General features: G+C 42.9%; 2 protein-coding genes and 1 long non-coding RNA gene across 3 annotated transcripts in view; 1 reads left to right on the forward strand and 2 right to left on the reverse strand.

Moving 5' to 3' along the window:
- Nucleotides 1-418: 418 nt before the first annotated feature.
- On the reverse strand, nucleotides 419-3,363 carry LOC110537518 (nucleolar protein 16). The gene is made up of 5 exons (XM_021623622.2): nucleotides 3,155-3,363; nucleotides 1,770-1,878; nucleotides 1,615-1,684; nucleotides 1,183-1,289; nucleotides 419-1,022 (listed from the first exon to the last, which is right to left on the reverse strand). The coding sequence occupies exons 1-5, from the start codon at nucleotides 3,259-3,261 to the stop codon at nucleotides 879-881; spliced, it is 537 nt and encodes a 178-aa protein (XP_021479297.1). The 5' UTR covers nucleotides 3,262-3,363; the 3' UTR covers nucleotides 419-878.
- An 11,709-nt stretch (nucleotides 3,364-15,072) lies between these two features.
- On the reverse strand, nucleotides 15,073-16,385 carry LOC110539141. Its single transcript, XR_002475871.2, has 2 exons — nucleotides 16,079-16,385; nucleotides 15,073-15,664 (listed from the first exon to the last, which is right to left on the reverse strand). It is a non-coding gene; the product is annotated as an uncharacterized LOC110539141 (long non-coding RNA).
- Nucleotides 16,386-16,902: 517 nt separating this feature from the next.
- Nucleotides 16,903-27,224, forward strand: part of LOC110537519 (G protein-coupled receptor kinase 6) — a 56,365-nt gene continuing 46,043 nt past the window's right edge. Inside the window, exons 1-2 of the mRNA XM_021623623.2 lie at nucleotides 16,903-17,121; nucleotides 21,413-21,508. Coding sequence (XP_021479298.2) covers nucleotides 17,070-17,121; nucleotides 21,413-21,508 — 148 coding nt within the window. The 5' untranslated portion in view covers nucleotides 16,903-17,069. The remainder of the gene's footprint in view (nucleotides 17,122-21,412; nucleotides 21,509-27,224) is intronic.

Raw genomic sequence — 27,224 nt, forward strand, 5'->3', positions numbered from 1 at the left:
TGCCATGTAGAGCTGGTATGTCTATTTTCGAGCAAACGGAATGAGCTGCAGCTACGTTTGACTACATACGGACCATTAGTAGAATTCCTGTGAGAGCAACGGTTAATGTGATTGATGTTAATTATTTGACTATGCTACCCGTATTTGACATTGTGTGGTTATTCCGCTGAACAGTACATCATTTGATTTTATTTTTGGCAGTGAAACGAGGCTACTCAGGCGAGAAAAAAATATCACCCAAATGTATAGCCCCGTTGGAAAATCTAAATGGACTTTTTGAAAATGTCAATCACATTTTTATTTTGCGTACCCTCAACGGCATTAGGCGTACCCCAGTTTGGGAATAGCCGCCCTAGAGCATGTTCTTCATATTTCTTTATTTTATTGTGTTGAGTTGTAATACTTTTATATGCTGCTGTAAGGTTTCTGACTTTTATTTTTTACAGTGACATTGTTACAACCTTTTGTACAAGCTTGACAAATGACTATGCTTATACATCTTCCCAAAAAAAAATCCAAAGAGGAAATGCATTAATGAAACTTACAAACATATGTTGACATCATTACAAAAGCAGACTTAAATGTTCTTACTGTATATCATTTGTGTAACTGTATTTTGGGGAAACATACTATAAGTATGAAGGAGAAAAAAAAGAGTATTTTATGCATGTTAAATCTTGTCTTGTCTTTTTCTCAAATGTTTACAGTTCTTTAAAATCCCAACTCACCGTCTATTCTAAATTAAGAAAGCTTGTGTTTCTGGGTGCACTTTGACCCCCATCTCCTGTTCATCTTTACCACAGTCACAATACTTGCTGAAGAGGAATGGTTTCTTCCCCCCTTCACATTGAACGTCTTTTCCCACCACAGACAGCCAGTTATGTGGAAACTGCTTTCCCACCTTTGAGAGACTCCATGAAGGTGGTGTATTCCTCTGGATGGCAACGTTTATACTGGTCCACTTTCCTCCTGATCTGCGAGGGAGTGTCCTGGTAATAGTTCTTCTCATCTCTGGCCATAGCCTACAGAAAGAGAAAAATCTTGTCTCACAATGCCCAAAAGAACATACAGTAATTATTGCTATGACCCAAAAGGCAATATACTGCAACTACAAGAATAGTACTACTGTACTACTGTAAAGAGTTGTCAGGTAAAGTGAAACTCCTCATCGGCTGTTCTTACCTTGTAGTTCTCGCTGTGTTCCCTGACCATGTACTGCACATACTCGATCAAGTCTGTGGATAAGGTCTTTGTGTCTTTCTCTGGGAGACTGGCCTCAGCCACCAGCTCTGTTGAAAACAAGAAGACATACATGAGTTCACATGAACAGATCTTCTGATCAAATGTAATAGGTGAAGCATTATATGACTAGTCATATTACTGTCAAAGGGAATGTGTATACAGTAGGTGTAATGGTCCTCTGTAGCTCAGTTGGTAGAGCATGCATGGCGCTTGCAACACCAGGATAGTGGGCAGGACCACCCATATGCATTATGTATGCACGCATGACTTAGTCGCCTTGGATATGAGTGTCTGCTAAATGGCATATTAACATCCTGCTGGGTGAAGAACACAAACATGATGTCAAACAAGAAAATATGATTGGTGCCTTACCATTGAGTACATATGGCTTCCTTACAAGTTTGGGAGCGGTAGCATCTTCAGTTCTCCCCACAGCAGCAATCTGCAGACATATCAATTATAAGTGACTCAAATTCACTAATTATTGAAAGTATAGCATATCACCACGATGGACAGGATATACTCACAGCTGGTGTCTTAATTGGGAGGGCGCGGTTTGGGTCAAATGCCAGACCCATGTCTCGCAAGTTTCTTGCCACAGACTTTTTGTCACTCCAGGCATTTCGGATCTGAGGACTTGGAATGAACATTAATTTGTTACACAACTATAGCCATCTACCCATATGAATCTGATAAGTGGGTGAAGTATTGTATGTCTGGAGAGTAGCCACCCTTTGCCTTTAACAGCTTTGCACATTCTTGGCATGAAGAAATTACTCATATTTCCCCTGTTTTTTTCTGCCTTCTAGCCATTAAATCTCATTGAGGAAATCAATGCCGTTGCAGCCTGAACGGAGAATGTTTTGGGTACGAACCGTTACACAGAGACACAAGAGTATTGGCTGCAGGTAGCCTAGCCACCAGTAACCCAAAGGTCGCTGGTTCAAATACCCGAGCCGACAAGGTGAAAAATCTGTCGATGTGCCCTTGAGTTAGGCACTTAACCCCAATTTGCTCCAGGGGCGCTGTACTACTGTGGTTGACCCTGTAGAACACCACATTTCACTGCACCCATCTGGTAGAAGTAACAAAATATTCCTGGCTGCATACAATGCATTTGGTCAGTAAGATGAAACCATCAATACCAGATCGCCATCTGCCAACCTTTGTGCTACCATTAAACAAAATTCCCCTATGACTATTTCATGGAACACTTATCACATAGTCCCAATGTGATATGGCTATGCTTTCCACTGCATGTACACATCTAGCAGACTAAACTCAACGATTTATGATGGAGACTAATGTGGAGGGAATGTTGATATTCAAGTAGGTAGTTAGTTAATAGTTAATAAAAAACAAATTATTATTTACAAAGACGGCCTACCACGGCCAACCCCGAACGACGATGGATAAATTGTGCGCCGCCATATGGGCCTTCCAATCACGGCCGGATGTGATTCACCCTGGATTCGAACCAGGGACTGTTGCACTGAGATGCAGTGCCTTAGCCCGCTGCGCTACTCGGGAGCCCACTCATGAGTTCCGAATTCACATAAAATGACATGATCAAAAACGTATAATTGCGGGTGTTTAAATCAATCGTTTTTGATAACGTAATTTTACGTGACTTCGAGGTCCTGTCCGCCGACAATAGTCGCCGCTCAACTCCATTGTAAATCGTGGAGTTTGTTTAATCAGCTAAACCACTGCAGGACTAGCAAACTGCCACAAAACAAGAAAATAGACTACATACAATAATTCAAGTTATAACGATTCGCTAGCTAGTAGTTACCTATCTATATAGTTTGCATTGATTGCTAGCAAACCTAGCTAGGTAACGTTAATAGAAACAACCGCACAGGATGCATTGCTAGCATAGTTTGTTTTTCATCAACAATATTCGACTTACCACTCTATTCTCGGGGCTTCCCTTTTCTTAAACTGCTTTTTAAGTTTCTTTCTGTCTTTACTGTAGTCAAACGTGTTTCCTTTCCTTTTCTTTTTGGCTTTAGGCATTGTTACTTTGCTTTAAAACGAGCTACCTTTTGATTCTGAACAACGCGTGGAACTGAGCAGGAAGCAAGTGTGGACGCATGTGTTCTAATTCTTCTTCGATGGGGTTTAGCGGCGGTTGACATACAATGTTAATGGTGCGTTACCGCCACCAGCTGGACGGGGTATTGAATAATAAAAAAATAAAAATAAACACTTTCCGTGAAAGGGGGAAAACGACCTGCAAAAAAGGTTTACTAAATAAAATAACATCATAGTTCTTAAATCACAGTTCACTCCAAAATACATCCTCACACAGCCTCAGGGGCCTGTGATGGGGCTTCATTCGCAGACAGGATTTCTTGCACAGCCTCGGCTGTGAAATGACTTAGACCCCAAAAAACATCAGCATTCACAAAGATTCCGATTTTGTTAGACTTCTTCTCCGCTTGTGCTGTACAGTTTGAGAATTGCAATAAATACAAAGTCCACCTTTTCAGCATGTGGCATTTAACTATCCCTCAGTTGATGAGTAACCTTCACTGCTCGTGGTGGCTCTAACTTTACTACCATTGATTCGTCCTTGTTCCTTCCAATTTTCTCACCGCCTCCAGATAGGCGACATGTTGGACACTCCTTATCGTTGCAGAGCACTCCAATAATTCAGGCGCATGTTCACCTCCACAGTTGCAGCATCTCCCTTCATCTGGCATAACAATATTCGTCACTTCTGCACACACTTAACACATGACCAAATATGTTACATTTATAACACTGAAGGGGTTTGTGCACAAAAGCTTTTACAACGTATCTCATGAATCCTAACTTTATATGAGAAGGGAGAGACTTCATCAAAGACCAGTAGCATGAATGAAGTGAACTTATTTTCTCCGTCCACCGTACAGGCCTATAGATGTGCACCAACCACTCCACTGAGGTCTTCAGTTACATCTTTTGCCTTTATATCTCGCGCCATCCCAGACATAAACACCGTTGATATGCGCCCTGCTACGAAAATCCATGCAGGAAACATTCCACTCGGATATTATTTTGTGTCTTAAAACACGTTTATTCTGCTCCGCAGACACAAACATCAAAATAAGACTACTTCTTGTGACTCTCACCGACTCCACACTTTCTTACAATACATTCGGGCTCCCGAGTGGCGCAGCTGTTTTAGGCACTGCATCCCAGTGCTTGAGGCATCACTACAGACACTCCAGTTCGATTCCAGGCTGAATCACAACCTACCGTGATTGGGAGTCCCATAGGGCGGCGCACAATTGGCCCATCGTTGTCCGGGTTTGGCCGGTGTAGGCCGTCATTGTAAATACTAACTGGCTTGCCTAGTTAAATAAAACAAATCCCGATTTTATTAAGCGGATTTCCCAAGTAGCGTTGATCCAATACCCTCTAGTGGTTCCTATTTTCCAACATAGCTTGACTATTCTTGTTTTCCATTTTCTTCGCCACTGTAACCCACTCATTCTCACTTGCTGTACTATTAGCGTCACTCGTCTCACTAGCAGTTTCAAACAAAACCTCAGTTTCCGAATGTGAAGCGCAAGGCCTTATTTTTATTTGCTAAACAATTTCGAACAGATTTTTGTTTTTTTCAAGAGTCTCACTCAATTTTGGCTGATGCCAACTTCTGGAGGTCACAGTGGGGCAACGATATTTGGCTCTCCCATGGATCTGAACGCTCCGCCGGTGTCACTACAATGAAAAATACCTTTGGTGGTAATAATCTACACTCGGAATGTGACCCCTTTGGTCACTTTATTTGTCTTGTGATCAGTTACAATGACATTACGCTCATTACTGTAAACTTCTACAGGTACAACACCAAACATAAGAATGATGAGTTGCTTGAATCTATAGAGAAACATATACTTCATTGGTTATCTAAATTTCCCAATTCGATATTATTGATAGGAGGGGACTTTAACATTACAATAGATAATTCAACTGATAGATGGCCCCCAGGTAGGCCAACCAATCAGAATTTGGGTTTAATACTTATTATGGAAAAGTTTGATCTTACGAGAGTTTGATATGGAGAGAGAGGTTTCCGTCTGAAAGATCATTCACGTGGAGAAACAAAACAGGTTCCAGACAATCCAGAATAGATTGTTGTCTTATATCCAAATGTATTGATGGTGAATGTGTTACTACAAATATTTGTACTACTCCCCTCACAGACCATAGGGCTATTTACATTGATATCAAAATATTTACCCCTGATACGAACCTTGGTAGAGCATCCTACTGGAAGCTAAATAGCTCATTATTAAATAATGATATAGTTAAATTTGAGGTTAAAGATCTGCTCTCACACTTCTGGGAAAGGGCTTGCGAAGAAAAATCTTATTGCAAGAACTGGGAGCTCTTTAAATTTGAGGTGTCAAATACCTTAGAAAATATGGTAATAATCTTGCTAAGACCAGAAGAGCTGAGGAGGAAAAGGTGATCATTAAGATTGCTTCCCTTTCTCAGAGGTCCCCAGCCGACCTCTTGGGGGAGGAGAAGATGGAACTAATTGAGTTACAAAATAAACTGGATAATATATATAAATTAAAAGCAGAAGGAGCCTTTATTAGATCTAGGAAAAAATCGATTGAGGAGGGAGAACAGAATTCGTCCTATTTCTTTAGACTTGAGAAAACACTATCCATAAGTTAAACATTGATGGTGTTATTACAGATGACCAAAAATTAATCGCTAAATACTGTAGCAATTTTTACAGAAAATTATATAGCTCAACGTACTGTCAGGAATCCACAGATAAGTTTTTTAACTCACTGAATAATGTTCACTCTATCAGTGATATAGAATCTAAACAGTGTGATGAACCCATCAAAGTTGAAGAGATTATAGAGTCTATCAAACATCTAAAGAACAATAAATCACCAGGTGTTGATGGAATTCCATCAGAATTTTACTAATTATTTTCTGAACAAGTCCCTTCCTATTTGAAGTCTTTTTAGAGAGTATTAAAAACAATGTTCTCCCTCCTACAATGAGTCAGGGGTTAATAATACTGATACCTAAGCCTAAAAAAGAAGTGCTGCTCATCGATAACTGGCGTCCAATTTGTCTTCTTAATAATGACTATAAGATATTAGCCTTACTACTTGCAAAAATAATTAAAGAAGTCCTGGATGCAATCATTGATGAAACACAGTCTGGCTTCATGAGGAACATACATATTTCTAACAATGTCAGACTAGTATTAGACGTACTTGACTACTCAGACCTAATATCTGAGGATAGCTTCATATTATTTTTAGATTTTTATAAAGCATTTGACACAGTAGAGCATCAGTTTCTCTTCTACTCCCTTGAGAGACTTGGCTTTGGGGATTTTTTCTGTAAGGCTATTAAGACTCTCTATGCAAATGGTAACAGCTCTATCAAATTGAAATATGGCACCTCACCTAGATTTGAGTTAAAGAGAGGAATTAGGCAAGGTTGTCCTATCTCTCCGTACCTGTTTTTATTAATCACCCAACTTCTTGCAAATTCTTTAAATAATAGTCCTGTACAAGGTATTTCCATAGCTGGTAAAGAAATTATTATAAGCCAGCTGGCTGACATTACTACACTTTCTCTGAAAGACGCTAACCAAATTCCCATATCGATCAATGTGATACAATCCTTTTCCAAAGCGTCTGGTCTATATCTTAACATTAATACATGTGAACTCATAGCAGTCAAAGATTGTGTGACACCTTCATATTATGGTATTCCAGTAAAATAAGAACGTACATATTTAGGCATAACCATTACAAAGGATCAGAAGTCTAGAGGCTTACTAAATTTGAACCCTCTTATTAAAAAAACCCAGAAGAAACTAAATCAATGGCTACAGAGGGACTTATCTTTAAAAGGTAGAGTCCTAATAACCAAGGCTGAAGGTATCTCTAGACTAACCTATGGTGCTCTATCTTTATATCTTGACAGTAAAATAAGCAAGGAGATAGACCAGATGCTTTTCAACTTTCTTTGGAGAAACCGTACCCATTACCTTAGGAAAACTGTTGTAATGAACACTTATGAGAATGGTGGACTGAATTTTCTGGACTTTACTACTTTAAATAATACTTTCAAGATCAATTGGATAAAAAAATTCCTAAGGAGACCCACTTCTATCTGGAATTTTATTCCTCATCATGTCTTCTCTACTTTTGGTGGCCTTAACTTCATGTTGTTTTGCAATTATAATATTGACAAAGTTCCAGTGAAACTTTCTGCTTTTCATCGGCAGGTTTTCTTGTCATGGTCCTTAATTTATAAACACAATTTTTCTCCACACAGATATTATATATGGAATAATCGGGATATATTGTATAAAAATACCTCTCTGTTTTTAGAATATTGGTTCAGAAATAATATCCTATTGGTGAGCCACCTAGTAAATGCTAAGTTATAAAGAATTCTTATCACTTTACAAGGTCCCTGTAACGCCTAAAGATTTTGCAATTGTTTTAGATGCCATTCCCTCAGGCGTTGCTATGTTATTCAGGAACGTGTCAAGACCTGACCCTCAGAGCTTACCTTCTATTGACCCTGTTGACTCATCAGTAGGAAAGATTTGTTTCTCTTTTGGTCCATTCAACAACAGAGCGATACGATCCTTGTTTCAGCAGGATGTTGTATATATACCTATACCTTATGTCATGCCTTATTGGAATGGATTTATTGATAATATCTGTTGGAAAAAAGTTTGGATGTTGCCACACACATTGTCATGTATTGTCATGTTGTGTCTTGTTTCTGTCCTTTCCCTTCACCCTGTCTCCCTCTGCTGGTCGTTATTAGGTTACCTTTTCTCCCCCTCTTTCCCCCCAGCTGTTCCTTGTCTCCTCCTAACTACCTCGTCACCCCTTTTCCCACCTGTTCCCTTTTTCCCTCTGATTAGTCCTCTATATCTCTCTCTGTTTTTGTTTCTGTCTTTGTCGGATTCTTGTTTGTGTTAGTCATGCCTGAACCAGACTATCGTCATGTTTGCTGCAACCTTGTCCTGTCCTGTCGGAATCTGCCGGTCCATCTGAGCCTACCTTTGTTTGGTTATTAAAGAAGCTCTGTTTACATTAATTCGCTTTTGGGTCCTCATTCACGCACCGTAACAGAAGAATCCGACCAAGAATGGACCCAGCGACTTCGGATCCTCTCCACTCAGCCGTCGAGATCCAGGGAGCGATGCTAGGCAGACACGAGCAGGAATTGTCTGCTGCTCGACATGCCGTTGAGACCCTGGCCACCCAAGTCTCCAACCTCACAGAACAGGTTCACCATCTCCGCCTCGATCCACCGGCCACTTCCAGGGCTTTCGAATCTCCGGAGCCCAGAATCAATAACCCGCCGTGTTACTCTGGGGAGCCCACTGAATGCCGCTCGTTCCTCACCCAGTGTGATATTGTGTTTTCTCTCCAGCCCAACACTTACTCCAGGAGCACTGCTCGTGTCGCCTACGTCATATCTCTCCTTACTGGACGGGCTCGTGAGTGGGGCACGGCAATCTGGGAGGCAAGGGCTGAGTGTACTAACCAGTATCAGGACTTTAAGGAGGAGATGATACGGGTTTTTGATCGATCTGTTTTTGGGGAGGAGGCTTCCAGGGCCCTGTCTTCCCTATGTCAAGGTAATCGATCCATAACAGACTACTCTATTGAGTTTCGCACTCTTGCTGCCTCCAGTGGCTGGAACGAGCCGGCTTTGCTCGCTCGTTTTCTGGAGGGTCTCCGCGCAGAGGTTAAGGATGAGATTCTCTCCCGGGAGGTTCCTTCCAGCATGGATTCCTTGATTGAACTCGCTATTCGCATTGAGCGACGGGTTGATCTTCGTCACCGAGCTCGTGGAAAGGAGCTCGCGTTCTCCGTTGTCCCCCTCTCCGCATCACTACCATCTTCCTCTGCCGGCTCGGGTGCTGAGCCTATGCAGCTGGGAGGTATCCGCATCTCGACTAAGGAGAGGGAACGGAGAATCACCAACCGCCTCTGTCTCTATTGCGGTTCTGCTGGTCATTTTGTCACTTCATGTCCAGTAAAAGCCAGAGCTCATCAGTAAGCGGAGGGCTACTGGTGAGCGCTACTACTCCTGTCTCTCCTTCAAGATCCTGCACTACCTTGTCGGTCCATCTACGCTGGACCGGTTCGTCAGCTTCCTGCAGTGCCTTAATAGACTCTGGGGCGGAGGGCTGTTTTATGGACGAGACCTGGGCTCGGGAACATGACATTCCTCTCAGACAGTTAAGGGAGTCCACGGCCTTGTTCGCCCTGGATGGTAGTCCTCTCCCCAGGATTCAGCGTGAGACGCTACCTTTAACCCTCACTGTTTCTGGTAATCATAGCGAAACCATTTCTTTTTTAATTTTTCGTTCACCTTTTACACCTGTTGTTTTGGGCCATCCCTGGCTAGTTTGTCATAATCCTTCTATTAATTGGTCTAGTAATTCTATCCTCTCCTGGAACGTCTCTTGTCATGTGAAATGTTTAATGTCTGCTATCCCTCCTGTTTCCTCTGTCTCTTCTTCACAGGAGGAGCCTGGTGATTTGACAGGGGTGCCGGAGGAATATCACGATCTGCGCACGGTGTTCAGTCGGTCCAGGGCCACCTCTCTTCCTCCACACCGGTCGTATGATTGTAGTATTGATCTCCTTCCGGGAACCACTCCCCCCCGGGGTAGACTATACTCTCTGTCGGCTCCCGAACGTAAGGCTCTCGAAGATTATTTGTCTGTAGCTCTTGACGCCGGTACCATAGTCCCCTCCTCCTCTCCCGCCGGAGCGGGGTTTTTTTTTTGTTAAGAAGAAGGACGGGTCCCTGCGCCCCTGCATAGATTATCGAGGGCTGAATGACATAACAGTGAAGAATCGTTATCCGCTTCCTCTTATGTCTTCAGCCTTCGAGATCCTGCAGGGAGCCAGGTTTTTCACTAAGTTGGACCTTCGTAACGCTTACCATCTCGTGCGCATCAGGGAGGGGGACGAGTGGAAGACGGCGTTTAACACTCCGTTAGGGCACTTTGAATACCGGGTTCTTCCTTTCGGCCTCGCTAACGCTCCAGCTGTCTTTCAGGCATTAGTCAATGATGTCCTGAGAGACATGCTGAACATCTTTGTTTTCGTTTACCTTGACGATATCCTGATTTTTTCACCGTCACTCCAGATTCATGTTCAGCACGTTCGACGTGTCCTCCAGCGCCTTTTAGAGAATTGTCTTTTTGTGAAGGCTGAGAAGTGCTCTTTTCATGCCTCCTCCGTCACATTTCTCGGTTCTGTTATTTCCGCTGAAGGCATTAAGATGGATCCCGCTAAGGTCCAAGCTGTCATTGATTGGCCCGTCCCTAAGTCACGCGTCGAGCTGCAGCGCTTTCTCGGCTTCGCGAACTTCTATCGTCGTTTCATCCGTAATTTCGGTCAGGTGGCAGCTCCTCTCACAGCCCTTACTTCTGTCAAGACGTGCTTTAAGTGGTCCGTTTCCGCCCAGGGAGCTTTTGATCTCCTCAAGAATAGTTTTACATCCGCACCTATCCTTGTTACACCTGACGTCACTAGACAGTTCGTTGTCGAGGTTGACGCGTCAGAGGTGGGCGTGGGAGCCATTCTTTCTCAGCGCTCCCTCTCTGACGACAAGGTCCACCCTTGCGCGTATTTTTCTCATCGCCTGTCGCCGTCGGAACGTAACTATGATGTAGGAAACCGCGAACTGCTCGCCATCCGCTTAGCCCTAGGCGAATGGCGACAGTGGTTGGAGGGGGCGACCGTTCCTTTTGTCGTTTGGACTGACCATAGGAACCTTGAGTACATCCGTTCTGCCAAACGACTTAATGCGCGTCAGGCGCGCTGGGCGCTGTTTTTCGCTCGTTTCGAGTTCGTGATTTCTTATCGTCCGGGCTCTAAGAACACCAAGCCTGATGCTTTATCTCGTCTCTTCAGTTCTTCAGTAGCCTCCACTGACCCCGAGGGGATTCTCCCTGAGGGGCGTGTTGTCGGGTTGACTGTCTGGGGAATTGAGAGGCAGGTAAAGCAAGCACTCACTCAAACTCCGTCGCCGCGCGCTTGTCCTAGGAACCTTCTTTTCGTTCCCGTTCCTACTCGTCTGGCCGTTCTTCAGTGGGCTCACTCTGCCAAGTTAGCCGGCCACCCTGGCGTTCGGGGTACGCTTGCTTCCATTCGCCAGCGTTTTTGGTGGCCCACCCGGGAGCATGACACGCGTCGCTTCGTGGCTGCTTGTTCGGTCTGCGCGCAGACTAAGTCCGGTAACTCTCCTCCTGCCGGCAGTCTCAGGCCGCTTCCCATTCCCTCTCGACCGTGGTCTCACATCGCCTTAGATTTTGTCACCGGACTGCCTTCGTCAGCGGGGAAGACTGTTATTCTTACGGTTGTCGACAGGTTCTCTAAGGCGGCTCATTTTATTCCCCTTGCTAAGCTTCCTTCTGCTAAAGAGACGGCACATCATCATCGAGAATGTTTTCAGAATTCATGGCCTTCCGTCAGACGTCGTTTCGGACAGAGGTCCGCAATTCACGTCTCAATTTTGGAGGGAGTTTTGCCGTTTGATTGGGGCTTCCGTCAGTCTCTCTTCCGGCTTTCACCCCCAGTCTAACGGTCAAGCAGAACGGGCCAATCAGACTATTGGTCGCATCTTACGCAGTCTTTCTTTTCGCAACCCTGCGTCTTGGTCAGAACAGCTCCCCTGGGCAGAATACGCCCACAACTCGCTTCCTTCGTCTGCGACCGGGCTATCTCCTTTTCAGAGTAGCCTCGGGTACCAGCCTCCGCTGTTCTCATCTCAGTTCGCCGAGTCCAGCGTCCCCTCCGCTCAGGCTTTTGTCCAACGTTGCGAGCGCACCTGGAAGAGGGTCAGGTCTGCACTTTGCCGTTATAGGGCGCAGACTGTGAGAGCTGCTAATAAGCGTAGAACTAAGAGTCCTAGATATTGTCGCGGTCAGAGAGTTTGGCTCTCCACTCAGAACCTTCCCCTTAAGACCGCTTCTCGCAAGTTGACCCCGCGGTTCATTGGTCCGTTCCGTATTTCTCGGATCATTAATCCTGTCGCAGTGCGACTTCTTCTTCCGCGATATCTTCGTCGCGTCCACCCGGTCTTCCATGTCTCCTGTGTCAAGCCCGTTCTTCGCGCCCCCGCTCGTCTCCCCCCCCCCCCCCCCCCATCCTTGTCGAGGGCGCACCCATCTACAGGGTCCGTAGGATTTTGGACATGCGTCCTCGGGGCCGTGGTCATCAGTACCTAGTAGATTGGGAGGGGTACGGTCCTGAGGAGAGGAGTTGGGTTCCCTCTCGGGACGTGCTGGACCGTGCGCTGATCGATGATTTCCTCCGTTGCCGCCAGGTTTCCTCCTCGAGTGCGCCAGGAGGCGCTCGGTGAGTGGGGGGGTACTGTCATGTATTGTCATGTTGTGTCTTGTTTCTGTCCTTTCCCTTCACCCTGTCTCCCTCTGCTGGTCGTTATTAGGTTACCTTTTCTCCCCCTCTTTCCCCCCAGCTGTTCCTTGTCTCCTCCTAACTACCTCGTCACCCCTTTTCCCACCTGTTCCCTTTTTCCCTCTGATTAGTCCTCTATATCTCTCTCTGTTTTTGTTTCTGTCTTTGTCGGATTCTTGTTTGTGTTAGTCATGCCTGAACCAGACTATCGTCATGTTTGCTGCAACCTTGTCCTGTCCTGTCGGAATCTGCCGGTCCATCTGAGCCTACCTTTGTTTGGTTATTAAAGAAGCTCTGTTTACATTAATTCGCTTTTGGGTCCTCATTCACGCACCGTAACACACATACCTACTTGTTAACAAAATTAAGGAAGTTTCCTTTAAAATTATTCATAAATATTATCCTGCCAACCACTATATGAAGAAGTTTAAGGAAAACATAAACTCAAATTGCTCCTTTTGTAATGACCACCCAGAAACAGTTTTGCATCTTTTTTGGCATTGTATGCATGTAAGAAAACTATGGAAAGACATCAGTAGGTTTATAATTGAACACATTTATGAAGATTTTACACTATTGTGGAGAGATGTACTGTTTGGATTCTTTACATACAATAGAAATAAGCGGAAACATTTTTATGTAATTAATTTCATTATTCTTTTGGCCAAATTTCATATACACAAATGTAAATTTACAAACAGAAAACCACATTTTCGTACCCTACAAAAAGAAATTGAACTGTATTTTAAGACGGTTAAATGCTCTACTAACAAAAAAGCTGTTAGAATTGTAAGTATATGCATGTCCCTTAAGGTCCTTGTGTAATTGTAATGTGATATTGTACCCCCTAGCTCGATTGTCTATTGTTTGAAATCTATGTATGCTTGTGTTCCCTCATGTGATTTATGTATTGATTTGTTGTTAATAAAAAAAATATAAAAAAATAAAAATATAAAAACAAAACCTCAGTTTCCGCCATCTTCCATTTCCCACATCCGTTACATCCCTCCTCCTCTCTTCGGAGTTCGGACGCCTGGTGTTTGGTGTCACGTGGGTGGAATAAACGGCCCTTTATCTTTGACCTTTCTGTAGTAAAGAAAATAAGAAATAAATATTATTACAGTAGTAGCAGATTAAATAAAAGTATCAAGACAATATTACTATTAAAATCTAATTTAAATCCATTCAATGATGGGCGATAATTTGATAACAGGGAAGGTGTGACAATGACCTATTCTGCTTCTGGTGGTGCTTATCTTGCTGCTACTGGTGATGATGATTATTATGATGAATGATTAGGGATTCATTATGGAATACAATTATATATTCATTTGCAAGTAATATAACCCAAGAGTTGTCATTCTTCATCAGTGTCAACACAAAGGTTCCAACCACCTAGCCAACTGCGCAAACATCAGAAAGCTATACTTGTCCATCTGGGTTCATTTCAATTGATTGACAATGACAAACATGGCAAGGACTTTTAGCAACGATTGAGTTGAAATTGGTTTTCTTTCTTATTTTCAGAATATATTTCTTAACAAATTAGAAAGGATGTACACAAGCATTGGAGAAAGAGGAAGAGGAAGAGGAGAGAGAGAGTTCGCCACCTCTGTGCAAAATCTATTCCAGATGACAATAGCCTCAAAGATATGAACATCCAAGAGGATTTCTACATCTCATTCTGAGGACAAAAATAAAATGAGGCTTGTAGTGGTATCATTATTTTTTATTCCTTGTCTTCTGGGGACCATGGTAACCAGGCTGCCAGCATCAAACCTCATTCAGGGGTGTAAGGGAACACATATTTTACTGAGAAGGAGAGATCTCACTTTTTTGAACCGTTGGATTAGTGTGTTCTCAGGAGCGTTGATTCGATTTCATACTCTCCAAATGGACTTTGGTATATGACTGTTTCCATTTCCTTCATCTTAATGGAGGATTCTGCTACTCTCAGAGGAGATCTCTTATGTCCATCATAACAACCCACACTCACTGAGACTGTAACAACTAGGTTACCAAAAGAGAGCTTTTCCTAGGACGTGAAAGAACATTTCTTTCAATTCCTTTTTTCTTTCTATCCATTCACACTTTTTTTCAGCATAGACTACGATATCTAGTTTTATAAAGCATACCAACCCGAGAGCCAATATGAGAAACAAGACCCAATGCTATTACACGTCTATACATAGTTTATGCTATTACATTATCTATAAATGTGTTAGTTTAAAAAAAATGTTGGTAACCATATTTTAATCTCAGAGAGACAAATAGTCTCTCTCGCCAGACTCCGTGCATGACAAAAAAAAGAGACACACAATGGTCAAGGAGGTGTTAAGCGGCGCAGCACAGGGGAACCCAAGAGCAGACTCAGACCAGGAAACAGGGATGAATGAACCAATATATTTATTGTAACACATGGAGAACTGAAGTGCAGATCCAGGGAGGCTTGGATGAGTTGTAGGAAACCAGATGTGGAGGCTGAGGTTGGAGTGAGCTGGGTTGGGACAGGGTAAACAGGTCCGGAGGGGAATCCAAGGGAGTGGTGGTGTGGTGAGTCCAGAACAGGGTAGTGAGATGTGTAGCAGGAGACAGGAACCAGAGTGGCAAAACAGCAGCGAGAGGAGAAACAGTGTCACGCAAGGAAATAGGCACAGCAGGATATTAAATAACAACAAATTGCTAGAAGCATGACTGACTGAACGGCGATTACGATCTGGCAGAGTGGAAGTGGCAGTGGCAGGACTGAGTATTTATAGAGGTCTTGATTATGGAACGGGCTGCAGGTGGTGGGGAACTGCTTTGACTCCAGCACACCTGTCTCCAACCACACAATCGCACACATAGAGAGCGAAGAAGAGGGAGAGAACTGGGGGAATGGCTGCAGGTCAATGAGACTTCGGATGTCCACTAGGGGGTGTAGCAGGAGCAGATGGGACAGGGGGATTCTTGTTAATGCAATGCCATGCCTCTAGATGTCCCTGTAACCAAGCAAAATTTCCGTTTACTGTAGAATCCATTCTTCATGCTCATTTTCTTTAGTCAGACATTGCATTCAACTGAATGGTCATCAGGTAAAAAGTGTTATATTGCCTCCCCTAAAATGTGAATGGCAACATTTTGTTACTAGTTGGCCTTCATTTGAGACTATGCTGCATTCATAACCAAGTGGGGAAGTGGTAATTACCAGTTGTGAAGTCGTAAATACCGATTGGATTTATTCCAGTGATTTGAACTCGAAACGCTGACTGGCCAACAAGCTGCATCAACCCTAAACTAAAAGTACAGTTATCATGCTTTTAAACAGATTGTAGTGTAAAAAATGGTATGTGCCTCCCAAGTGGCGCAGTGGTCTAAGGCACTGCATCGGCAGTGCTAGAGGCATTACTACAGACCTGGGTCACAGCCGGCCGTGACAGGAGACCCATGAGGCGGTGTACAATTGGCCCAGCGTTGTCCGGGTTAGAGGAGGGTTTGTCCGGCTGGCTGTCTTTGTCCCATCGCGCTCTAGAGACTACTTGTGGCTGGCCGGGCACATGCACGCGGACACGGTCACCAGTGTTTCCTCCGACACATTGGTGCGGGTGGCTTCTGGGTCAAGCGAGCAGTGTGTCAAGAAGCAGTGCGGATTGGTGGGGTCGTGTTTCGGAGGACGCATGGCTCTCGACCTTCACCTCTACCGAGTCAGTATGGGAGTTGCAGCAATGGGACAAGACTGTAACTACCAATTGGATATCACGAAATTGGGGAAAAAGTACACACAAAAAAAATGAATTAAAAAAATAACTTATTATATTGCTTTTCATAAATAATGTTTTGTGTTACATTTAACTGCTGACAAGTGTGTAATCTTGGTCATTTCCTTAGTAGGTGACGTCAGAGGTCAGGATGTGGGAGAAGTCGAAGCTCAGGAATGATTGTGGAGTTTCCCACTTGTATTTACGATTTGGAGGGGCGTTCATGTGTATGGTTCCCAGTCATATGTGGTAAATACCACCGTTCACTTGGTTATGAATGCAGCATTGTTTTGCGCTTCTTACGTCATGCGTTGAATAACTGAATATGAATATGAAGATTTTATCCAAGTTTGGTATTAAATGGGCGTGGTTATGTCACTAGAGTCCAATGAAAAAAACACAACTACTTCCACTGTCAGAATACACCAATAGTTCACGTGTGGGCGGGGTCCAGTGGTAAACACAAAATAGTCCCAGTTGGAATCGACGCAGTTTGACGCTTCGGGGGTGGCGGTACTACGGGGAGAGAACGACGGAGCGGAGAGTCATTCAGGGTTAAAATATTCCGCCTTGGGGGGTGGGGGAGGACATACTTCACTGCCAACCCAGTGACAAGGTTGGGTCTGCGGTGCCTGCAACCCAGGAAAACATGGAGCTCGAGAATATCGTGGCCAACACAGTCCTGTTGAAAGCAAGAGAAGGTAAGAGACGTCGAAGGGCAGGGACTAAGCTTGACAAGCTTGACAGCTCCTCTCTCTGCACCGCCAGAACCAACTCTGAATCCGGGGATTCCCCCAGGAAGTCCAGGCCATAGAGATAGGCGCTGGATGATTGCTGCCCCTCTTTATTATTTGCAAATCCTCTGAAGCGTTAAGATAAATATTAACATCCCATATGCTCGCTGTGGCCTTCGTCACACAATATTTATCCGAGTTTAACCTTGGACAGTGGTAGGCTACAGAAAAGATGCGAGTGTCAATCTGACTGCGCGAGACGTTTGATTCCCCTTATTCCGCTTTGTACACTACAGCGTCCTTCGGTATTTTTTTTATACAGGATGTTGAACAGAATACCATATTCAATGAGAATAAAAAGAGCAACACTCATCACTCATGCCAGTACGTACGCATGCATTTGTGGACCTCTTTTTGGCATTGACAGCGTATGTCAGTGCGCTCCATGGTTGCAAGAATATTGTAGTGGTGTTGACAAGGGTGTCAACATTGTCAATTTGTGAAACGACAACAAAGATTACGACTGAATTAGCAGCACTATAGACTCTAGCGTACTATCTAACTGTAACAGGCAGGATGCACATTTGAATAACTGTATAATGTGTCCATCTGAAACACAAATTGCAACAATGTATATCAATTTACCACCCAATCACAGATTATCTGCAGAAGTAAGACATTGATGTATCTGTTGTAACTCTTTCCTACTAAATCAATTAGTGCAAACACAATAAACAAATATCTTGTTTTAGAACTAAGGAATGTTTTTCCTTCAAACTATTTACAGAATCATTCGGTTCACAGGGTGGTAGACCCCAATCTCATGAACCTCACTCTGGCTGTATCAGTCTCATGGCGTGCACAGCTTTCTAGCAGATCTGGCAGTAGTGGATATATAAAGTAGAATAGAAAGTAATATAATAACTTTTATTTTCCCCAGATAGAACATCAGTATCATCATTGAATAACATCATACTGATCTGTAAATGTGTTTTATTTCCAATCAATCAATCAGTTTTTCATTAGTTAAATGTTTTATAATGGCAAACAAAAAAAACAATTGTACTGTGGTAGTCTATAGCAAAACACAGGGTTCAAAATGTTATTGTCCTGTGGTAGGATCAGTAATGAACCACTGTGCTGGCTCTGTCTACTGTGCTGGCTCTGTTTGATAGAGGAGAAGTATTGAATCAGCCATAGACATTACAGACTTCTGTTGTCATGTCGCCTTTCTCTGGTCAGGTTGTATGCAATTGAAATCTACATTCAATGCCACTGTGTAGTGTTATTATAGTTCGGTATAGTACACCTCAACACTAAGTAGAAGTTTAAGTTCTACTTAAAATCTCTTAAGATTGCAAGTCTTATTTCAGCCATCAGGGACTAAAGAGGGTGTGTTTTGCAGCAGAATGTAAAAAGATGAATCAATTAATTCTAAATGATAAAAGTAGTTATCTGAGAGACCGAGCCCTACTCAGTAGCCAAGTGAAGTGGTATGATCAACTCAAGCACCTCTACTTTATTTCCACTCTTGCTGTTTATGGTGGTGGTAATAACACTGCAAGTATCTTATTATTATCAAATAGTGATAAAGTAGTTAATAATAGCTTTATACTTTCGGTCACAAACAACAGTTTAAAATGGAAAAGGGCGGTAGAGTGAAAGAATAAGTCTCTGATTTGCAATATTATTTCCATACTGTTTGTCTGTCTTTGCATTTGCACTAATGCAGGATGTGGACACCTGCATGTCGAACATCTCATTCCAAAATCATGGGCATTAATATGGAGTTGGTCCCCCTTTGCTTCTATAACAACCTCCACTCTTCTGGGAAGGCTTTCCACTAGATGTTGGAACATTGCTGCGAGGACTTGCTTTCGTTCAGCCGCAAGAGCATTCCAAAGTTGGAAGCACAGAATGGTCTAGAATGTCATTGTAGGCTGTAGCGTTAACATTTCCCTTCACTAGAGCTAAAGGGCCTAGCCCGAACCATGAAAAACTTCCCCAGACCATTATTTCTCCTGCACCAAACTTTACAGTTGGCACTAAACATTGGGCAGGTAGCGTTCTCCTGGCATTCGCCAAACCCACCGTCAGACTGCCAGATGGTGAAGTGTGATTCATCACTCCAGAGAACATATTTCCACTGCTGCAGAGTCCAATGGCGGCAAGCTTTACACCACAACTTTACACCAAACCCATTTCATGAAGCTCCTGACGAACAGTTCTTGTGCTGACATTGCTTCCAGAGGCATTTTGGAACCTGGTATTGAGTGTTGGGACTGAGGAGAAATTATTTTTTTACACACTACGTGCTTCAGTATTCGGCAGTCCCATTCTGTGAGCTTGTGTGGCCTACCACTTCGTGGATGAGCTGTTGTTGCTCCTAGATGTTTCCACCTCACAATAACAGCATTTACAGTTGACCAGGGTAGAAATTTGACTGACTTGTTGGAAAGGTTGCAGACTATGACAGTACCACGTTGAACGTCACTGAGCTCTTCAGTAAGGCCATTCTACTGCCAATGTTTGACAATGGAGATTGCATGGCTGTGTGTTCCATTTTCCATTTTGTCTTTGCATTTGCACTAATGCAGGATGTGAATAGGTCGGATCTCATTCTTTCAACACCAGTGAGTATATCTCCATCAAACAATACTGGGTTAGTGATAATATACTGTACACTGTCATTTGTCATTCTTGTACATCTATTTGCCAGGCATAAACAATGTACTCAGCGTGTTATTTGCATCCTGTCCACTTCCCATTGTGATAAAACATTGTTAGCCACACAGTGTCAATATTTTCTCTGCCAACTACTATTTGAATAGCAAATGTTACTTTGCATGGCATCCAGTTCCTCCTCGTGCCCCTTATAGAGTTGGTTTCCCCATCCAACCAAGATGGGAAACTTTACATCATAGGCAGAAGGCATATTCTGCATGTCAGTTTGTTTGTTGTCATACTGTGGCTACCCTTGACCAATGTCAGATTGGGCGAGGATGTTTGCATAGTTGGTGTCCTTTATTTGCACTGGTGAAAGTTAAAGCAGGATAATGGTCAGCTGTGCAAAGCCTTGTTTTGAATCTGGGTTCTGTTGATTTTTTTTGAAGGTGCACACCATTACCATAGGGCAACAAGTTAACCCCTAGCTTTTTAACTGGCACTTAGTTGAAACGAAGATGAGGAACTGACTTAATTTTCTCTCCTTATGTTCTTTGTCTGCGGGACAGACGTTAACAAGTTCCTCATTGCTGCCCTGAGTCCATGTATGCTAGCTAAGCTATATATCACTACACTAAAACCCTCCCTCCCCATTCCCTTCCTCTGCCTTCCTCTACCACTAAAGACAAAGGGCCTCAACCCTCCTGCCTCAGTGTGTACTGTAGGCTCCAGTTTATACACACACAGTCAGCCCTGTGACCTTTCCCTGGACGGCATGTTGACAAGCCAGCTTTTCTAATAAGGAGGGAGCAGCAGGGCCTCCCACCTGGACCAGCCATTCTGCCTGCTCGCTGTGTGTGAATGCTGCAGCGTGTGACGTGGGTCTCACAGACGTTAGGACAGCGGGGCATTCTCATGGCATTGACATGATTCTTTTCCTGAAGCCACTCCAGGACGCCTGCAGTCCATAGGCCTGTGGGAGGGAAGGTGGTGGGAGGGAAGGGAATAGTGGAGCCTTAGGCTGGGCAGTCTCCCTTGAGGAAAACAGAAACAGTTCACTCTCTCTCCAGTAACCTTTGGAGTTGAGCAAAGTTGTACTTTTATGTCGTACTGTTTTCTATCATCTATTGGAAGATTGGCATCTGGATTTTGTAGTCCCCCTGGCTCTTTCAGACCCCATGACCTTGGTGTGGGTCAGGGTCTCACCAGGTCACCATTCAAGGTCAATATTTGTGTCAAGACCTTAAAGAAATTCAAAAGCTGTAGGCTATTTATTAGCATTGTGGTTGGGTATTACTAACCCTATCTCATAGACAGTAATAAAGTAAGTATGCTTTTTCTATGTCAACAATGGAGCACTGTCTTCTTCAAACACACTCCAGGACATCCATTATTTTAATCACCCTGACCCTCCTCTTTATCTTGGCCGATGTACAACAGCACTTTTGTTCTGAGTGTTTTTAGGAGAGCTGTATGTATTTTATGGATTGCTCAAGTCTTAGTCTACTTACTGTATGTATAAGGTATTATTTAGTGTTTCCCCATGTGTTAAATGTTCCCTTTATTTGATTAATCAACCACTGTTCTTTTGCAGGAGGTGGTGGAAACAGAAAAGGAAAGAGCAAGAAATGGAAACAGATGCTTCAGTTCCCCCACATCAGCCTGTGTGAGGAGCTCCGGCAAACTACAGGTACGCTACCTCTCCTCTGCCCGCTAGCTCACCGCTGGCTCATGACTAGATATACTATATGTCCAAAAGTATGTGGACACTTGCTTGTCGAACATCTCATTCCAAAATCACGGGCATTATTATGGAGTTGGTCCCCCTTTGCTTCTATAACAACCTCCACTCTTCTGGGAAGGCTTTCCACTAGATGTTGGAACATTGCTGCGGGGACTTGCTTTCGTTCAGCCGCAAGATCATTCCGAAGTTGGAAGCACAGAATGGTCTAGAATGTCATTGTAGGCTGTAGCGTTAACATTTCCCTTCACTAGAGCTAAAGGGCCTAGCCCGAACCATGAATAACTTCCTCAGACCATTATTTCTCCTGCACCAAACTTTACAGTTGGCACTAAACATTGGGCAGGTAGCGTTCTCCTGGCATCCGCCAAACCCATATTAGTCCGTCAGACTGCCAGATGGTGAAGCGTGATTCATCACTCCAGAGAACATATTTCCACTGCTGCAGAGTCCAATGGTAGGGAGCTTTACACCACTTCAGCCAACGCTTGGCATTGCGCATGGTGATCTTAGGTTTGTGTGCGGCTGCTCGGCCATGGAAACCCATTTCATGAAGCTCCCGACGAACAGGTCTTGTGCTTACATTGCTTCCAGAGGCATTTTGGAAAGGTTGCAGCCTATGACAGTGCCACGTTGAACGTCACTGAGCTCTTCAGTAAGGCCGTTCTACTGCCAATGTTTGACAATGGAGATTGCATGGCTGTGTGTTCCATTATTTTTACACCGGTCATCAACGGGTGCAGCTGAAATAGCCAAATCCACTATTTGAAGGGGTGTCCACATACAGTGCCTTGCGAAAGTATTCGGCCCCCTTGAACTTTGCGACCTTTTGCCACATTTCAGGCTTCAAACATAAAGATATAAAACTGTATTTTTTTGTGAAGAATCAACAACAAGTGGGACACAATCATGAAGTGGAACGACATTTATTGGATATTTCAAACTTTTTTAACAAATCAAAAACTGAAAAATTGGGCGTGCAAAATTATTCAGCCCCCTTAAGTTAATACTTTGTAGCGCCACCTTTTGCTGCGATTACAGCTGTAAGTCGCTTGGGGTATGTCTCTATCAGTTTTGCACATCGAGAGACTGACATTTTTTCCCATTCCTCCTTGCAAAACAGCTCGAGCTCAGTGAGGTTGGATGGAGAGCATTTGTGAACAGCAGTTTTCAGTTCTTTCCACAGATTCTCGATTGGATTCAGGTCTGGACTTTGACTTGGCCATTCTAACACCTGGATATGTTTATTTTTGAACCATTCCATTGTAGATTTTGCTTTATGTTTTGGATCATTGTCTTGTTGGAAGACAAATCTCCATCCCAGTCTCAGGTCTTTTGCAGACTCCATCAGGTTTTCTTCCAGAATGGTCCTGTATTTGGCTCCATCCATCTTCCCATCAATTTTAACCATCTTCCCTGTCCCTGCTGAAGAAAAGCAGGCCCAAACCATGATGCTGCCACCACCATGTTTGACAGTGGGGATGGTGTGTTCAGCTGTGTTGCTTTTACGCTAAACATAACGTTTTGCATTGTTGCCAAAAAGTTCAATTTTGGTTTCATCTGACCAGAGCACCTTCTTCCACATGTTTGGTGTGTCTCCCAGGTGGCTTGTGGCAAACTTTAAACAACACTTTTTATGGATATCTTTAAGAAATGGCTTTCTTCTTGCCACTCTTCCATAAAGGCCAGATTTGTGCAATATACGACTGATTGTTGTCCTATGGACAGAGTCTCCCACCTCAGCTGTAGATCTCTGCAGTTCATCCAGAGTGATCATGGGCCTCTTGGCTGCATCTCTGATCAGTCTTCTCCTTGTATGAGCTGAAAGTTTAGAGGGACGGCCAGGTCTTGGTAGATTTGCAGTGGTCTGATACTCCTTCCATTTCAATATTATCGCTTGCACAGTGCTCCTTGGGATGTTTAAAGCTTGGGAAATCTTTTTGTATCCAAATCCGGCTTTAAACTTCTTCACAACAGTATCTCGGACCTGCCTGGTGTGTTCCTTGTTCTTCATGATGCTCTCTGCGCTTTTAACGGACCTCTGAGACTATCACAGTGCAGGTGCATTTATACGGAGACTTGATTACACACAGGTGGATTGTATTTATCATCATTAGTCATTTAGGTCAACATTGGATCATTCAGAGATCCTCACTGAACTTCTGGAGAGAGTTTGCTGCACTGAAAGTAAAGGGGCTGAATAATTTTGCACGCCCAATTTTTCAGTTTTTGATTTGTTAAAAAAGTTTGAAATATCCAATAAATGTCGTTCCACTTCATGATTGTGTCCCACTTGTTGTTGATTCTTCACAAAAAAATACAGTTTTATATCTTTATGTTTGAAGCCTGAAATGTGGCAAAAGGTCGCAAAGTTCAAGGGGGCCGAATACTTTCGCAAGGCACTGTACCTTTGTATATATAGTGTACCATGGTAGTAAAAGTCTGAACAAAAACACAAGATGGGAGAACCTGCAATCCACACTCGAGGTGAAAATTCACACAAAACAATAACTAGGCACTGAGATTCTTTATAAAATGCAATTCAATGTGACGTTCACTGTGGTGTGGTCTGACAGAAGTCAAGGTGGGGTTGGTGGTGACAGACTGTTATGAAGTAGTCTGATGGCAGTTGACCATACTGTCCTTTCAATGGTGGAGCAAATCCCCACCCCATCCTCTCAAGACAAGAAGCATATATAATTTAGTACAGTTGGAATGCAGGTCTGTATAATATGCATCAGTTATCTTATTGTCTAATCAGGAGTCATTATTCTATCATCCCATTATTTCCTTAGGAAGTACATTAGTTATTGTCAATTTTGTGCACAAAGCAACATATATTGGCTTTGTGTTTTTTGGCAGTTGTGGCTGGTGCTCTTGGTGGTAGTCAGGAGTTGTTGAACATGGAGTCACACCAATGCAGATCAGCTCACTGCATGGTCTTTTGTAATCATGGGGCTTGCATTGCATCCTGTGGAACACGTGAATGATGAAGATAGGCTGCTGTGGTAACTTCTGTTTTTCTCAACCTTTCCCGATGATTTAGAGGCATTGTCGGCTGTTCCTCTACAGCTGCACAGAGAGGGTTTATAAATCCCTCTCATCCATCACTCTCTCAGATGGATGAGTTTGGGATTAGGGCTGTGATGGTCATGTAATTTTGGATGACGATTATTGGCCAGCGAAATGACCGCAGTCACCATAATTTAAGACGCACATTTTCTCCTCTCCTCTGCTCCTGACTTCATGTGCTGCCATAGAAATAGAATGAATAGAACGGGCGTCCCCGTTCAAGTCAATGAGGGCATAATGGGTGGACTGTACCCATTGGAGCAAAGCAGGAAGTAAAAGCAGGAAATGTACCCATCAATATGTGCTGTAATTTGTTGATTCAACTCAACTGACATTACAAAAATATATTCCATTGCATGAGCCACATCAGTTAAAGCTTTTGCTTTTGGTTTTGTACAAAGCTTCAAACAGCTGAAAATACTATATTTTTGGTTATTGAAAAGGTATTTCACAGCGGTTTAGATGGTACAATGATGCTCTACACTATACTTGCTTGTTTTGTCACATAAACTAAAATTAAACGAACGATTAGAATTTTAGCAACCAGGAAATAGTTAATCTTTAAAATAATTTGAATGAACATTCTATATTACCATGAAAATGATTGCGTCACAATACCAGTAAGCCATTGCGACGGTATCCATGAGTATACCAGTCAAATTGTCTGGGTTAGAGGTCCGTTCTATTCATTCTGTGACTCAACCACATGAATGCCCTGCCATCCTGTCGTCAGTCAGCTGTTCGTGACAGTTATTTTATTTTCATGACCGTCATCATCCATATCCAACTGTTACATGGTAACTGTACCAGCCCTATTTGGGATGTTTATGAAATGAATCCTGTTTACGCTGTAAATGCTGAGTGCATTTTATCATTGACTTCAGCCATGAAGCAGAGGCAGACATACTGTATTCATGCTTCAATTGTACCACAGAGGAAACTGCGGCCTGGGCAGAAAGAGGAAGCTGACTCGCATGTATACTTGAATTCACTCTGCCGTTTTTAAAAAGAAAATGGTGACACAAATGTTTATAGATCACTGGTTTGGAACACAAAGTAGGCACAGAACACACACACACAGTTTTACTGTGAGATTTCACTCACGATTATTGAAGTTTCGTACAATAAGTAGACGTTAGAACGGTCAAAATAGGTTTGTGTTGCATATTTGAGTATGTTCTGCAGCAGTTTGAAGAGATTGCATTAGTTTAATACAAAACACAATCTAAACTAAGGAAACAAAGGTGGGTTGTTCCTCTAAAATGAGTGCCTCAATTAGAAGTTGTGCACCAATATTGATTTTTAAAAGACAGTTATATTCAATGAAGTTCCCTTTATTATAAACCACATAAATGCAGCCCAATTCTGATCTTTTGCCCCATTAGTGGCAAAACATCTGATCTGATTGGCAAAATACCAATTAGAGACAAAATATCAGAATTGGGTTGCCTGTAGAGGTGTGAACATTTACATGTTCAAATATTTAAACGAAATTGGGATCCTGAAAGCTGCAATATGGAACTTTTTGGATGACCCAACCAAATGATCATAGAAATGTAAGTTATAGATCTGTCATTCTAATTGAAAACAAGTCTAAGAAACGGTAGATCTGTTCTATGTGCGCTATTTATATGCTTCAAACAGCTGAAAATACAATACTTTTGGTTATGGAAAATATATATCACAGCGGTTTAGATGGTACAATGATTTTCTACACTATTCCTGCTTGTTTTGTCACAAACTGGTGAACTAGTCGTTTTTAGACTTATTCATCTTATTGCTTGCTAGCTACTCTGTGACAAGAACATGTGGTAGGTAGCTAACTAGCTTGTTGTTAATGGTTTACAAACCAATTAGTGAATGTGTTAGAAAGCTAAACAGCTACCTAGCTAGACAGGGGACTGCTGTGCCTAGCCAAAAAGGACTCGCTTTGAAAGTTGGATCATGTTATTCTTTGAGGGATTTTAAAAGAGTTCTTACCCTATGATTTTGAACATTCAAAGCAACTGGGAATAGTCCATGGCAGGCATTGTCACCATAGCTTGCTAAATAACTTCTGAGTGATAGAAAGCACAAGCGCCACCACCAATCATCCTACACCAGGGTTCCCCAACTGGGATGCTGGCCTAGGCAGAGTTCCTCTCTGTCCAGTGTCTGTTCTTTTGCCCATCTTAATATTTTATTTTTATTGGCCAGTCTGAGATATGACTTTTTCTTTGCAACTCTGCCAAGAAGGCCAGCATCCCAGAGTCGCCTCTTCACTGTTGATGTTGAGACTGGTGTTTTGCGGATACTATTCAATGAAGCTGCCAGTTGAGGACTTGTGAGGCGTTGTGAGAAATACTGTACTTTATTAATGTTACAATGGAACCAACCAAAATCATACAAATATTTAATACAAAATACATTACACCAAAATCAAGGTTTCATAATTATTGGCACTCCTCATTTAGTACTTTGTGCAAACACCTCTGGCAATGATATCAGCACGGAGGCTTTTCCTGTAATGTTTGACAAGGTTAAAGAACACATTTGGAGGGATTTTGGACCTTTCCTCTATGCAGATCCTTTCAACATCCTTCACATTCTTGGG

The sequence above is a fragment of the Oncorhynchus mykiss genome, chromosome 12 (genome assembly GCF_013265735.2).
Source record: "Oncorhynchus mykiss isolate Arlee chromosome 12, USDA_OmykA_1.1, whole genome shotgun sequence".
NCBI classification, from domain to species: domain Eukaryota; kingdom Metazoa; phylum Chordata; class Actinopteri; order Salmoniformes; family Salmonidae; genus Oncorhynchus; species Oncorhynchus mykiss.